This window comes from Polypterus senegalus, chromosome 12, assembly GCF_016835505.1.
Source record: "Polypterus senegalus isolate Bchr_013 chromosome 12, ASM1683550v1, whole genome shotgun sequence".
Classification (NCBI taxonomy): domain Eukaryota; kingdom Metazoa; phylum Chordata; class Cladistia; order Polypteriformes; family Polypteridae; genus Polypterus; species Polypterus senegalus.
In genome coordinates this window covers 156,941,032-156,957,219 of record NC_053165.1, presented here as the reverse complement: position 1 = coordinate 156,957,219, position 16,188 = coordinate 156,941,032, and the positions used below count along the sequence as shown (strand labels likewise).

At 39.1% G+C, this 16,188-nt stretch overlaps 1 protein-coding gene across 2 annotated transcripts in view; it reads left to right on the top strand.

Annotated features, from left to right (window-relative positions):
• The first annotated feature begins 564 nt into the window (after positions 1-564).
• LOC120541211 (C-type lectin domain family 4 member G-like) overlaps positions 565-16,188 on the top strand; it is a 42,123-nt gene continuing 26,499 nt past the window's right edge. For both annotated transcript variants that reach the window (XM_039772639.1, XM_039772640.1), the window contains exons 1-3: positions 565-696; positions 8,904-9,026; positions 9,901-9,963. In XM_039772639.1, coding sequence (XP_039628573.1) covers positions 612-696; positions 8,904-9,026; positions 9,901-9,963 — 271 coding nt within the window. In that variant the 5' untranslated portion in view covers positions 565-611. The remainder of the gene's footprint in view (positions 697-8,903; positions 9,027-9,900; positions 9,964-16,188) is intronic.

Sequence of the window (16,188 nt, the reverse complement as noted above, 5' to 3'; positions counted from 1 at the left end):
GCCTCACTGGTCCCTAGGCCTGGATCTGAATCCTGTTTCGGTCTCTTTGTGATATATTCACGTTTTTCTACATATTCTTGGGATTTTAGGCTTTCCTCTCCGGTTCCAAATGGCGCATGTTATATTAATTTTCAATTTTACGTGGGAGCGTGCGAGTCTGTTTGAAGACCGCAGTTTTCGGCTTGTCACTTACACCCTAAACTCTGGCCCCCCAATAATCCTCAGCTGGACAAAGTAAAAACAGAAAATGGATGCATGCTGTGAAGTAGTCAGAAAATTAGAGTTCTGTTACTAAAATGCTTTTCATTTGCAAATAATTGTGCAGTGAATGGCATCAAACATAACCACAAGTACAGTCTTGCATCTTCTAACCATAGTTTTCAAAACGGATATTCACCTCAGTGCCGTATCTGCTGCCGTGATCGCTGTGAGCCGAGAGTGTCTATGAGAAAATGCCGCAGTCTTTGAGCCATCAATCAGCGATTGGGTGGGCCGAGAGTTTAATTCTTTGCTTTTATGTTTCCTCTCAGTAACAAAATAAAACAGGCAGTCGACATCCAGCAACTTGCTAGATTGTGTCATTGTAAAGAAAAACATCTTCTAAGTTCTCCATGGCTTTGGAGCATCAGCCTGGTGACATTTGGTTGAAACCAAGACGACAGCCACTCTGGACCTTGTCCTTAACTGACAGTACAGGTAAGAAGAGTCTCAGTATGAGAATTTTTGGGTAGGATTTAACAGTGGATTAGAAGAGCAATCAGTCATATCAGGATGTTAGCCAGTAACCATATTATTCATACTGTAACAATGGAAAACAGAGGAACACTTCAACTGATTGGCAGTTTAGTTCTTCTTTTAATCAGGCATGTCCATCCATCCATCCATCTATTATCCGACCTGCTATGTCCTAACCACAGGGTCACACAGGGTTATGCTGGAGCCAATCCCAGCCAACACAGGGCGCAAGGCAGGAAACAAACCCTGGGCAGGGTGCCAGCCCACCACAGGGCACACACTCACACACCAAGCACACACTAGGGACAATTTAGGAATCAGGCGTGTTTGTTGTTTTATTAAAAACTCTGAATTCCAGTGCAAAGTTTTAGTTGTTAGGGCTATCGGGAATATTTACAAAGGAACAGATATGAAGAGGGCAGTTTCTAGGCATAAGTGGGCTGTGCAACCGCTTAGGACCCCATGGCCAGTTGAGGGCTTCCCAACCATCATACATCCATCCATTTTCTAACCCGCTGAATCCGAATACAGGGTCACAGGGTCTGCTGGAGCCAATCCCAGCCAACACAGGGCACAAGGCAGGAACCAATCCTGGGCAGGGTGCCAACCCACCGCAGGACACACACAAACACACACCAGGGCCAATTTAGAATCGCCAATCTGCCTAACCCGCATGTGTTTGGATCGTGGGAGGAAACCGGAGCGCCCGGAGGAAACCCACGCAGACACGGGGAGAACATGCAAACTCCACGCAGGAGGACCCGGGAAGCGAACCCTTAGGGTCTCCTAACTGCGAGGCAGCAGCGCTACCACTGCGCCACCGTGCCGCCCAACCGTCATACAAAAGAGGATAAATAATAAGTGGAAAATTGTTGCTTAAAAGAAAGATTCATCAGTCAGTCAGTATCCAACCCGCTATATCCTAACACAGGGTCACAGGGGTCTGCTGGAGCCAATCCCAGCCAACCAAAAAGAAATTAAGGGGGTCTCCTTTTTGATTTTCCATCCCTATGGGTTGTACTAAACCCTCTCCCTTCACCTTGTCACTAGTGATCCTTTAAATTATACAAGTAAAAACTGAAATAAATATCTTTATATTAAATGACACCCTAAATAACATTTACCACATTACATATTGTGCATTAATTGTGATTTACATTTCAATGTTTTTAAAACTGAGCTAGCACTTGCTGTGTTAAAAACATCTTTTTTAAAATGTAACTGCGTTAATCAATTGAGGAGAACAAATGAAAATGTAAAACAAATTATAAAATGATGTTCAGGGACTTTGTCTGATTTAAAAGTTGGAGAATTTTTTTTTTAACTTATTTCGGAGAGTCAGTTATCACATTTTTGTTTCTTAAATATTTTTCTAATAACGAGTCATATTCAAAAATAACAGCAACAATAGAATGTAATCATATGCTTTAATAAACTACATTAAATCCACGCTTTTTGGCAACATTTTACAATGTCATGCCTGCTTATTTTGGCTTGGTAGCTTCCATAGACAGCAGAGTCCAACACAGTCAGTCGGTATCCAACCTGCTATATCATAACTACAGGGACATGGGGGTCGGCTGGAGCCAATCCCAGGCAGCAGAGGGCGCAAGGAAGGATCAAACCCCGGGCAGGGTGCCAGCCCACCGCAGGACACACACACACACCAAGCACACATTAGGGACAATTTAGGGTCGCCAGTGCACCTCACCTGCATGTCTTTGGACTGTGGGAGGAAACCCACGCAGACACGGTGAGAACATGCAGACTCCACGCAGGGAGGACCCGGAGAGCGAACGCTGGTCTCCTTACTGCGAGTCAGCAGCGCTACCCACTGTGCCACCCTTAAATGAGCGATTCTTCTGAATTTTTTATTTCTGTTCAAAGCCCAGTCTTTGTGCTTTTAATGTGTAAAAGCGTCAAACATTGAACTTGCAGCAGCAGCTGAGCTCTAATTAGAAAAGAAACCTTATGAAATGTTGATTAAAAATTAAAGCAAAGAAACTTTATTAACTTGTCAGGATGACTGTTTATGACAGGCTCTTACTTTCCCTCTTTAAAACTTTTCTCCTTTGAGTTTTGAACCTGAAAGCTTCATTTTATGAGTTAGGTGGTTTATCTCTCTATTTTTTAATGGCCCTTTACTGGGGTGTGTGGTTCCTCATTGCCTAACAAACAAACATTTCATTCTGTGTAGGGTTCTTCACATAGGAAATTGTGTCCTTGGGTTTTGACAACCGTCCTAAAATGCGGACAAAACAAAAATCTTTAATGTATGATAGGTTACCTAGCTGGATGCAACAGAACAATAAAACCTGAACTGAGCCGAGTGATTGTATGCAGTAAATTCATCATAAAATGAATCATAAATTCAATGGGATTTCACAAATCTGTTATTATGTTCTCTAATGGCTATTTATGGATCCCATTACAGATCTAAATAAAATAAATGATCTTGCTGGAACCTTCATGTGGTTTACTCACCCATGGCGTTGCTCTCAATTTTTAGAGTACATTTGCAGGCGTCTGTAATTTTTAACATCTGAAATGTATGAAGTCTTCAGTAAAGAAATGAATACTAAATCTACATAGCTACACGTTAACAGATTCCACAATTCATTGTTCAAATTTAGTTAAAAAAATTAAGCCCAACCATTTTATATTTTAGTCACATAAAATTACTAAATATTATTCTTAATTGATTTTTCTTTAAAGTGGACTAACATATGAAAAAATACATTTCAGAGGTATTGCTTCTTGCATTTATTTTGGTGGATTCCTATACTCTACTGTAGTCATGTTCTAAACTGGGTGAAAGTTGAGTACTAGACACAGCCGATTTCTCTTTATGTGATCAACCATTGTTTATTGATCAATTCAAGAACCAAAAAAAGCAAATAGTACTTTATCGATATTTTTCAAACAATTTACATCAACCGATTATTTTTGGTCTGGAACAAAATATTGATTGGAACCTACGTAGACGTCTCAGAAGGAAAATGACTGGATAAACACTTTAGGCACCTATGACCCAGATGGACTGAATGAAAAACGATCCAGTTTGGGTATAGGGCTTTTAGTTTTTTAACAATTTTAGGGGATTAGGTACTAGGATACATATTTATTAACTAGGTAGGAATCTTTTATTATTTTTATTTATTTGATTAATTTTTTTTTTTTTAGATTAGTTCTTCCAGGTAATTGATTGGAAACTATAACAAATTATGATATAAATGAGAGCGTAGCGAGCCAGGGCCAGCAGTATATCCCCTACCCTAAACCTAACCCTAACTACTTTTATTTGAACATTAGAATCTAAGCTTAAAATAGCAGTGTGTTTGCTAAAATGGTTTTATTAAATAGAAATATGCTGCATTTTATTTATTTTATCAACAATCTTTTTTGTCAATAATGAATTCAATTTTGAAATATAAGTCAATGAATTCGATTACAGTTGAACACAATCTTTATTTGATCCAGGTGATCAAAGATTTGAAACCTTCGTTTCTTCAGATGAAATTGTTTGTTGATTTACTCTACTTAAAAACAAATGAATTGCAATATTCTTATTTTTCTATTGAACCGTCTATTGATTAATCAATCAAAATAATTAAAATAAATGAAATAATTACTTCATATTATTTCTTTTTAGAAATTAAATTTGCATAATCTGTGGTTTGAAAACCCCACAACCCTGTTCAGGACTAAGCGGGTTAGACAATGACTCAGTGATTGGTTTTGAAAACAAGTCCCCTCTGATAAAAATGTCATTTTAAATTGTATTCTGTTCATTTAGATAGTCTACCACCTGATTTCAGTCAAGTTAACTTAACAGATTAATCAATTCATAAAATCGTTATTGGAAAATGGAAATATTTATTTGAATTATACAATTGACACTTTATTACACTTTATTAAGATAAAGTTGACATTTCTGATCAAATCTAAATATATATATTGAATTGTGTTTATTATTTATTTAATCAATCATCCATTATTTAATAATCTTAATTTTAATGATTTAATATCGTAATATTCTAACCGGAGCAGCCAAAAGAAGAAGAAAAAGAAGAATGCACTTATTTAGATAGATAGATAGATAGATATAGATAGATACTTTATTAATCCCAAGGGGAAATTCACATAATCCAGCAGCAGTATACTGATACAAAGAAACAATATTAAATTAAATAGTAATAAAAATGAAAAGAATTAAAATTAAAATTAATGTTCGCATTTACTCCCCCGGGTTGGAATTGAGGAGTCGCATAGTGTGGGGGAGGAACGATCTCTTTAGTCTGTCAGTGGAGCAGGACGGTGACAAAAGTCTGTCACTGAAGCTACTCCTCTGCCTGGAGATGATCCTGTTAAGTGGATGCAGTGGATTCTTCATGATTAACAGGAGTTTGCTTAGTGCCCGTCTCTCTGCCACAGATGTTAAACTGTCCAACTTTAATCCTACAATGGAGCCTGCCTTCTTAACAAGTTTGTCCAGGCGTGAGGCGTCTTTCATCTTTATGCTGCCACCCCAGCACACCACCGCGTAGAAGAGGGCACTCGCCACAACCGTCTGGTAGAACATCTGCAGCATCTTACTGCAGATGTTGAAGGATGCCAACCTTCTCAGAAAGTATATCCCAACACCGAAGGCACTTTCCATAGATTTCACCACATATTACTAAACATGTAATGCAAATACTTCCAAATTGTGAAAAAATGTCAAAACACTATTTGAAAAGTCTTAACCCATCATTTGACTTTGGTGAGATCTTTCCTGAAACTCAAAAGGAGACAAAGCAAAGGTGAGAATATTTTCCGTCAGGAGAAAAGTCCGTGAAGCATGAACTAAAAGAACATGTCTCCATTTTATTTCTCTATGATCTCATTGTTGTCTAGGAGAAACCAAAAAAGAAATTAAGGGGGTCTCCTTTTGGATTTTCCATTCCTATGGGTTGTACTAAACCCTCTCCCTTCACCTTGTCACTAGTGATCCTTTAAATTATACAAGTAAAAACTGAAATAAATATCTTTATCTTAAATGACACCCTAAATAACTTTTACCACATTACATATTGTGCATCAATTGTGATTTACATTTCAATGTTTTTAAAACTGAGCTAGCACTTGCTGTGTTAAAAACATCTTTTTTAAAATGTAACTGCGTTAATCAATTGAGGAGAACAAATGAAAATGTAAAACAAATTATAAAATGATGTTCAGGGACTTTGTCTGATTTAAAAGTTGGAGAATTTTTTTTTAACTTATTTCGGAGAGTCAGTTATTATATTTTTGTTTCTTAAATATTTTTCGAATAACGAGCAACAATAGAATGTAATCATATGCTTTAATAAACTACATTAAATCCACGCTTTTTGGCAACATTTTACAATGTCATGCAGGCTTATTTTGGCTTGGTAGCTTTCATAGACAGCAGAGTCCAACACAGTCAGTCGGCATCCAACCTGCTATATCATAACTACAGGGTTACGGGGGTCTGCTGGATCCAATCCCAGCCAACACAGGGCACAAGGCAGGATCAAACCCCGGGCAGAGCGCATGCCCACCGCAGGGCACACACACACACCAAGCACACACACCAGGGACAATGTAGGATCGCCAATTCACTCAACCTGCATGTCTTTGGACTGTAGGAGGAAACCCACGCAGACACGGGGAGAACATGCAGACTCCACGCAGGGAGGACCAGGGAAGTGAACCCACAGGTCTCCTAACTGCGAGGCACCAGCGCTACCCACTGTGTCACCGTGCCGCCCTTCAGCCTGGGTTGTTGTTGATAAATTGTTCCTCCTCCTTTAATTCCTAAATGTGTTTTATTGTGATTACTGAATTTAAAACTTATTTCTGCAGTTTGAATGTTGGTAGGTGTTGCTTGTTGCTCAGATATGTAAGAATTTAATTGTGAGGTGGATTATCCAGTGGTGGCTGGGTGCTCTTTTGGCCTTTAACTCCTGCTCATTTTTTTTCTTCTCTCCACCTTAATTTGATTTTTATTTTGTTTTGTTTTTCTGTCCTCCCCGCCATCTGACCTTATCATTATACTCATCAGTAGAGACTTACAATATCATACAGTAGATAAGGACGCTACTTTTCTATTAATGTGTTAAATAACTCCATATGTGCATATTTATTTAATTATTTGTTTCTTATTCATACTTACAGTTCGGTCCATAAATACTTGGACAGAGACAACGTTTTTCTAATTTGCTTCTGTACATCACCACAATGAATTTGAAATGAAACAACTCAGATGCAGTTGAAGTGCAGACTTTCAGCTTTAATTCAGTGAGGTGAACAAAACAATTACATAAAAATGTGAGGCAACTAAAGTATTTTTTTAACACAACCCCTTCATTTCAGGGGCTCAAAAGTAATTGGACAATTGACTCAAAGGCTATTTCATGGGCAGGTGTGTCGTTATGTCTTCAATTAAGGAGATAAAAGGCCTGGAGTTGATTTGAGGTGTGGTGCTTGCATGTGGAAGATTTTGCTGTGAACAGACAACATGCGGTCAGAGGAGCTCTCCATGCAGGTAAAAGAACATTAGAACACTCTAGACGAGAACAGGCCATTCAGCCCAACAAAGCTCGCCAGTCCCATCCACTTATTTCCTCCAAGAAGCCATCCTTAAGCTGCGAAAACAGAAAAAACCCATCCGAGAAATTGCTACAATATTACGAGTGGCAAAATCTACAGTTTGGTACATCCTGAGAAAGAAAGCAAGCACTGGTGAACTCAGCAACGCAAAAAGACCTGGACGTCCATGGAAGACAACAGTGGTGGATGATCGCAGAATCATTTCCATGGTGAAGAGAAACTCCTTCACAACAGCCAACCAAGTGAACAACACTGTCCAGGGCTTGGTCAGCGTATCGATATCCAAGTCTACCATAAAGAGAAGACTGCATGACAGTAAATCCAGAGGGTGCACTGCAAGGTGCAAACCACTCATAAGCCTCAAGAATAGAAAGGCTAGATTGGACTTTGCTAAAGAACATCTAAAAACGCCAGCACGGTTCTGGAAAAACATTCTTTGGACAGATGAAACCAAGATCAACTTCTACCAGAATGATGGCAAGAAAAAAGTATGGAGAAGGTGTAGAACACCTCATTATCCAAAGCATACAACATTTGTAAAACACGGTGGAGTCAGGCAGTGTGATGGCTTGGGCGTGCATGGCTGCCAGTGGCACTGGGACACTAGTGTTTATTGATGAGGTGACACAGGACAGAAGCAGCCGAATGAATTCTGAGGTGTTCAGAGACATACTGTCTGCTCAAATCCAGCTAAATGATGTCAAATTGATTGGGCGGCGGGCGATTCATGATACAGATGGACAATGACCCAAAACATACAGCCAAAGCAACCCAGGGGTTTATTAAAGCAAAGAAGTGGAAAATTCTTGAATGGCCAAGTCAGTCACCTGATCTTAACCCAACTGAGCAGGCATTTCACTTGTTGAAGACTAAACTTCGGACAGAAAGGCCCACAAACAAACAGCAACTGAAAGTAAAGGCCTGGCAGAGCATTAAAAAGGTGGAAACCCAGCATCTGGTGATGTCCAGGAGTTCAAGACTTCAGGCTGGCATTGCCAGCAAAGGGTTTTCAACCATGTATCATAAATGAACATTTGATTTCCAGTTATTTAATTTGTCCAATTACTTTTGAGCCCCTGAAATAAAGGGATTGTGTTACAAAAAACACTTTAGTTGCCTCACATTTTTATGCAATCGTTTTGTTCACCTCACTGAATTAAAGCTGAAAGTCTGCACTTCAACTGCATCGGAGTTGTTTCATTTCAAATTCACTGTGGTAATGTACAGAACCAAAATGAGAAAAAAGTTGTCTCTGTCCAAATATTTATGGACCGAACTGTATTTGCTGGTTAGTTGCTTGTTGATTATCTTACCTCATTTTCCTTTCAAATCTTTGAGCTCCATTTTCTGTATGAAATTGTGCTACAGAAAAAAATGTAGTTGTTGTACTCTGCATACATGACAGCAAGTTTAAATTTAAATTTGAAGTGACTTACTCATGCTCACACACCGGGAGTCAATGTGGATTGAACCAGGAACTTCTGTGCGGTGTAGCCACTAGGGGGAGACATCTATTTAAAAGAATTCTGCCGTGATGCCTGTCTCATTTTTAGGAGCTAATCTCCACTCTCAGTCTCCTGATTCACCACCAAGACGTCCTCCTCGTTGCATCTCCTGGGCACTTCTTCTGATCTTGTTCTTGGATGTGTTTCTGTTGACAACTGCTCTTGCATTATGTGAGTAAGACATCTTCAGTTCAATTTATCTTTTTATAAAGGTCTTCATGTTTGGTTGTCCTAGAGCACTGTGTGAAGGTATAATGAGCAACATAACTACTCATGCCACCTCAGCAGTGTTTGTGTTTATTTATCCTTAGTTTAACAATATCAGTCTATTAAAGGTGTTTTGTCCACAGTTGCTGCGTGTTTTTCTATTTCTATGTAATCAGACAAATAGGAGGTCTAACTTGAGTGGAGGTGGCGAGCTGACCCTTAAGGAAAGCAAAACCTCAAGGGTGGAAGGACAGCACAAGCCACTAGAGGGAGTCCTAACCTGGTGTCCCTGTAACAAATTGAAAACCGTACCTTACCCTGGAGGTGATTCTAGGGCTTGTCTGGAAGTGACCTCTAGATGGAATTGAAAGGTGACTTACCAAAAGAGGGTCAAGATAGAGAAAGATAAAGAAAGGAGAGTAAAGTGGGTGAGCCATCCCACCACAAGACCTGAGGAAGGCAGTCTCAGGCAGGATCCATGGTTTTGGTGTCCTTGCTATTTATCAGTACTTTGAGTGCTGCGTTTTGTGTATCCCTCCCAATACTCATTTTGGTAACAGAGGCAAAATATTCATTTTCATTGTTAGTATTATTCCTAGATATACAGTGCTTTCAGAAGGTTCACTTCCTATCATAGTGTATTTGCATGGCTCTGTGTGAATGTAATTTAATCATGTTCTCTTCAATGGGAGTCCTCAAACTCTCCCATTGGGATTAGCTAATTACTAGGATTATTTCAAGTGTTGAATGCATGTCACTTTGCCTTTATCAGTTCTGCTTGAAAGCTGATGAAATGATTAATGAAGTGTTATTTATTTTTGTATTTATTTTTTGCCAGTGTTATGTCTATCCAATGAGCAACGGACCATGCAGAAGAATGTCTCTGATTCAATAGCGGAAGGTGAGCTACTCACACACCTCTGAAAACATTATGTAAGAGTTAATGGTGTGCAAAGGAAAGATGGCCATGTGGATAGCACAGGTTAGGGAAGGGCACAGCAGGAGGCCATTCAAAGATAGAAGAATGTGCAAAGCTAAATGAATGGCATCTCTGCATGTTGGTGCTGGTTGATGGGAAACACCTTGAAGGGGCAGCTTCTGAGACCACAGATCAGAAGGGGTTATGGAACGCCTACAGATTTTGGGGTTTTTTTCTCCAGCTTAACTGCAGTTTTTTTTGACATCTGACCTTATCATTGGACTGTCATTTAGAAACATTAAAAACAATGGACTCTACTTTTATTAATTGTATATCTTTCATATGTAGGTGTGCATTATTTATCTTTCATGTACTATTTATTCCTTATTATTCTTATCTAAATTTCATTTGTGTACTAGGGCTGGACCCCTAGTAAAAGATCAAAAATAACATCATAGTTGTGATAAGTGACTTTGAAATACAGTAATCTAAAATGATGCCCCACATGCTTATGTTTGAAATTTGTCATTTGTAAACTTCTGGGACTGGCACTTACGACAGCAACAACAACAATATTTATTTCTATAACAGATTTTCATACAAATGATGAAGCTCAAAGTGTTTTACAGGATGAAGAATGAAAAACAATGAAAAAAATATCAAAATAAAATCAGGCAATACTAATTAATTAAATTATGTGAAATTCCCCTTGTGATTAATAAAGTATCTATCTATCTATCTATCTATCTATCTATCTATCTATCTATCTATCTATCTATCTATCTATCTATCTATCTATCTATCTATCTATCTATCTATCTATCTATCTAGCTATCCCTATCTATCTATCTATCTATCTATCTATCTATCTATCTATCTATCTATCTAGCTATCCCTATCTATATCTATCTATCTATCTATCTATCTATCTAGCTAGCTATCCCTATCTATCTATCTATCTGTCTATCTATCTATCTGTCTATCTATCTATCTATCTATCTATCTATCTATCTATCTATCTATCTATCTCTCTATCTCTCTATATCTCTCTAAACATAGAATAAAAGTAAGGACCGGTGGCCAGGACAAAAAAAAACAAAAACAAAAAACTCCAGAGGGCTGGAGAAAAAACCCCCAAAATCTGCAGGACTTCCGAGGCCATAAGACCACCCGGCCCCCACAGGGCATTCTGCCTAACATCAATGATCTCAACCAGTCCTCATGGTTTTCAGGCTTCACGTCAAGGAATTAGACAATGCTGGTAATGTGGACCTCTGGCCTTCAATCCATCAATGTATGGACTGCATGGCGCCCTCATCAGGTGGTGGTGGCACAGATCGCCATCACAGAAAACTGGAAAAAGAAAAGCAGAGAAAGTAGGGGTCAGTACAGATTTCGGAGCCATGATAAAAATGACAATTAAAAACATATACAGAATATCAGGGGTACACTAAAATAAAGCTATAAGAAAGCCATGTTAACATTATTCGTTTTTAGCAGTTTTTTAAAGTGCTCTACCATATTAGCCTGGCAAATTTCTATCGGTAAGCTATTCCATATTTTAGAGGGCTAGGACCACTGATAAAAAATCAAATATCAAAAATATGATCATATTAATGATTAGCAACCTTGGAACAGCATAAAACAACACTCCACCTGTGAGTAATACTGATTCTCATTTTGTTTTAAGTTTTGTGAAAAGGAGTAACTTTAACCACTTTTATCCCATTAGAGGGTGAACCTCTGGGTCGGCTGTTGTGGCACAACTTCAGGTCCTTCTGATCCTTACTACTGACGACTCCTATTGGTTTACTCTTTTATTATAAGGGTGTAATTTCCAGCATAAAATTATGGCACAAAAATGGCTTAAAAACAATGGCTTTTTGGGTTGAGAGGGACAAAAATAGAGGAGAACCACATAAAGCTTCATGTCTTGCCATATGTGTATTGATCTCTGGGCTTGTTACTAACACATGGCTGACGTCTGTTCAAAGTGTGATGTCATCATGATGTCATCAGTCTGAGAGACTATTTGGATCAAGTTTTACAGGACAAAGGTACAAAATTGAGAGTTCCATAGGAAAGTTTTCCTGCTCAAAAGTTGATTGTTGATGGCTCGTGAAACTTTAAAGAGATTCTCAGTTAGGTTTCATTTAAGAATCTAGTTTGTCACAGATGTTTCTCCTAACATTCCTTCAGGAAAAAATGAAGACATGAGACACAACTGAGATAAAAGGAGTGAAAATCGAGAATTTGGTTTGAAAAAGCATAATATATTTTGTGAGTTCTCTTTCTAGTCCTGTTTTAATCTCTTTCAAGATTTCATATTTTAACTTATTATTGTACTGATTACTTTATTCAAAGTGACTTTCAACCTTTGAGACACGATTGGTTATATTTCTTTTGTTTTTCCAATTGGAGTACCTGGCAGATGAAGTGACTGGGTCATGGTGTCATTAGTGGGATTTGAATCCACAAACTCTGGGCTTGACATCTGTTTTATCTTGGTAGAGTAATATATGACTCTGCTTTCCCCCTTTGTATTATTAATATGTAGCCTTTGTCAGAATGCTTCAAATCTCACAGACTTACCACTGTTTATAAGGTATTATATTATATAACTTCTCCCCACTTTCCCTTCTACATCTATAACCTCTGGCAATTAGGTGTAGGAAAAAGACAAGCAGGAGTTAAGTTACACATAAAATAATGTATTATTAATAATATTCATAAATAATAACAATATGCAAAGTACATTTGAATATTGGCAACCATACAACCTGATTAAATGGTGATGTGTAGTTCAGGTGGCACACAGACTTGTAGATACTTCAAATGTCTCTAGTCAAGGTATCATTGGCGCTCAGCTTTCAGCCACATGTCTGTTCAATATAGCTGCCATATTGTGTTGTCTTCATCATCAGAGGTTAGTAAGAGAGAGATAGTGTGAGGTTAAGCAAGTAAATTTATAGATGTTCTGTCCAACCCCTAGAGCCAATAGGGAGTCATAGTACTTAAAGGCCTCTGAGACAAGCCAATTCCAAACAACCATACCTCAGACCAATGGGGGGATAGAACATCTTAACACCTGCCATCCCCCCAAAACCATTTGTTGAGCTAAAGTTTGCCAGTTAGGCAACCTGGCTTTTTGTGGGGGTTGAAAGACTTTAGCAGAGAAACACTCGGCAAACTGGTTTAAGGCACATCCCCCAACTCTGTCGTAAAATTACAAAGAGAGACTCAGTCGTAAAGGGGGACATGAATGCTTCTCACTAAAGTAACACTAAATTACATTGCTTTGCCTAAAATACAAATAAAGACATACAAAATATTTATCAAGTTATATGCAAAATCTCACATCACAACATCCAAAGTCTTAACCAGTATGCCACCCTGCCTGTCCTTTCTTCCAGAATGATTAAGATCTTAATTGGAGCACAGCAATATAAATTAGACCAAATAATAGTGTTATTCAGAAGCAAGGATTATAGCTTTATTATCAAAACAAAGTGTTTTATTACCAAAAACAACTGTCCACACTTCATCCCATATTACTAATCATGATATGAAAATACCTTTAAAATGTAAAAAAATGTCAAGACATTATGTCATTACATTTTGCCTGAAGAAGGCGCCTGAGTTGCCTCGAAAGCCTGCATATTGTAATCTTTTTAGTTAGCCAATAAAAGGGGTCATTTTGCTTGACTATTCTCTACATTCATAATGGCTAACATGGTACAACACCCTAGTACTAAAGACATTACTTAAAAAGTCTTAATCCATTGTGTGACTTTGCTGAGATCTCTGCTGAAACTCAAGAGGAGACTACTGGGGTATGCGGTCATGGCCAAAAGCTTTGAGAATGACACAAATATATAGAAAAAAATATAAAGTGGCCTCGCGAAGTCCAACGTTTTCCTAAAAGTGGAAGTGCAGCTTCACCGCGTGCTCGTGTCGGCGGGGGTGCTGCTTAAGCACGAGCAGGCAGACTCAGACAGGGCCGATTTGATTTGACGTTATTTTTTTCCCAAATACAAATAATTGGCAAAAAATTCATACAAAATAAATATTCGTAAATATCCATTATTTGTGCTTATCCGAATGCCGTATTCAGATTCGGCTCCACCCCTACATTACAGGGTAAGGCAAAACGTTTCATCTGCACCTAAACCAGATCCGAAATGTCACCTAAAACTGAACTAGCTCACGTTCGAGTTCTTCACCTGTGAATACGTTACGTTAAGTTCACCGCTCTGAGACAAAGGAGCTTGTTCGATGAAGGCGCTCTTTTGGACCTGTTCATGCACGGCACTACTGGTGCACAGAAGCTGGAGCCAATTCCAGCCAACACAGGGCGCAAGGCAGGAATAAACCCGGGCAGGGTGCCAGCCCACCGCAGGGCACACACACACACACACACGCACCCACACACCAAGCACACATAAGGAAATGTATACGTGCATATTTCTTCAGAACAGTTGACAAAAATACAATAATACATTTTTATTTATATAGCGCCTTTCCCATGCTCAAGGCACTTACAGAATATAAGAAAGAACGGCAGGGTATACAGTATATAGCATAGTACAAAGCAAATAAATAAATAAGAAGATTAAGACAGTAAACTCAGAGAAATCCTAACAGACAACAGAACTGATGGTCTAGCACACACACACACAAAGGTTACATGAGAGGTAAACTGAGAGAAGGGTAAAAAGTCAGGTGGAGCTAAAAGCCTTCCTGAACAGATGAGTTTTGAGTTGTTTTTTAAAAGAATTCATGGAGTCGGCTGATCTGATTAATTTCGGTAGGTCATTCCAGAGTCTGGGCACTCGCTATACAGCTGAAGGCCCTGTCACCCATGGAGTGTAGATTAGTGGGGGGCACAACAAGATGGCCAGAATCAGAGGACCTTAGTGGGTGGGCAGGCACATAGTGATGGAGAAGGTCACTGATGTAGTTTGGCGCGAGGTTATTTAAGGCTTTGTAGGTTATTAGTAGGATTTTATATTCGATTCTGTAAGACACAGGGAGCCAGTGAAGACGGAGCAGGATGGGTGTGATGTGCTCGCTGCTGCTGGTTCGAGTGAGGACTCTTGCAGCTGAGTTTTGAATAAGCTGGAGCTGTGATATAAGATTAGAAGGGGCACCTGCCAGCAGCGAGTTACAATAATCGATGCGGGATGTGATAAAAGCATGGACAAGTTTCTCAGCATTAGAAAAGGAGAGGAAGGAGTGAACAGGATATGTTATGGAGGTGAAAGTAGGAAAGTTTCTTAATGTGATTTATGTGGGTGGAGTAAGAAAGGGAGGAATCAAAAATGACACCAAGATTCTTTGCAGTAGAGGCAGGTCTGATGAGATCACCACCAAGATGGACTGGGAAGGAGCTCATTTTATTAAGTTGCATTTTAGTCCCAATTTGCAGGAGTTCAGTTTTGTTGCAGTTTAATTTTAAAGAGTTCTGCTCCATCCAGGTTTTAATTTCACTAAGGCAGGTTGTGAGCTGAGAAAGCTCTGATGAAGTTCCACTTTTAACATTGAAGTAGAGTTGAGTATCATCTGCATAAAAATGATAGCCCAGTCCATAGCTACGAATAATATGGCCAAGGGAAGCATATAAATACAGAAGAGAAGAGGGCCGAGGACAGAGCCCTGAGGAACTCCTTGTGTGACTGGCGCCGAGCTGGATCTGCTGTTGCCAAGACTAACAAACTCTTGCCTATCAGTCAGATAGGACTTGAACCACTGGAGGGCAGTGCCAGAGATACCCAGCATGTTCTCCATTCTGGACAGTAGAATGTCATGTCTGACAGTGTCAAATGCTGCACTGAGGTCTAACAGAATTAATATGCTGGTTTGTCCAGAGTCTGCTGCCATAAGCAGATCATTGGTTACCCGTAGCAGAGCAGTTTCACAGCTGTGCTGCACCCTGAAACCAGACTGAAAGGGTTCCATCAAATTATTAGATGTTAAGTAATTGGTGAGCTGGGAAGCTACAACATGCTCAAGAGCTTTTGACAGGAAAGGTAAGTGGGAAATAGGCCGGGAATTGTTAAGATTGTCAGCATCAGGACCAGACTTTTTAACATTGGGGTTACAGAAGCGATTTTAAAAGTGAGCGCACAGAGCCAGTGTCAAGGGATGAGTTTATTATTGTTGTAACAGTCGGGATTATGGCATGAAGGCAGGATTTAAGTAGTGTGC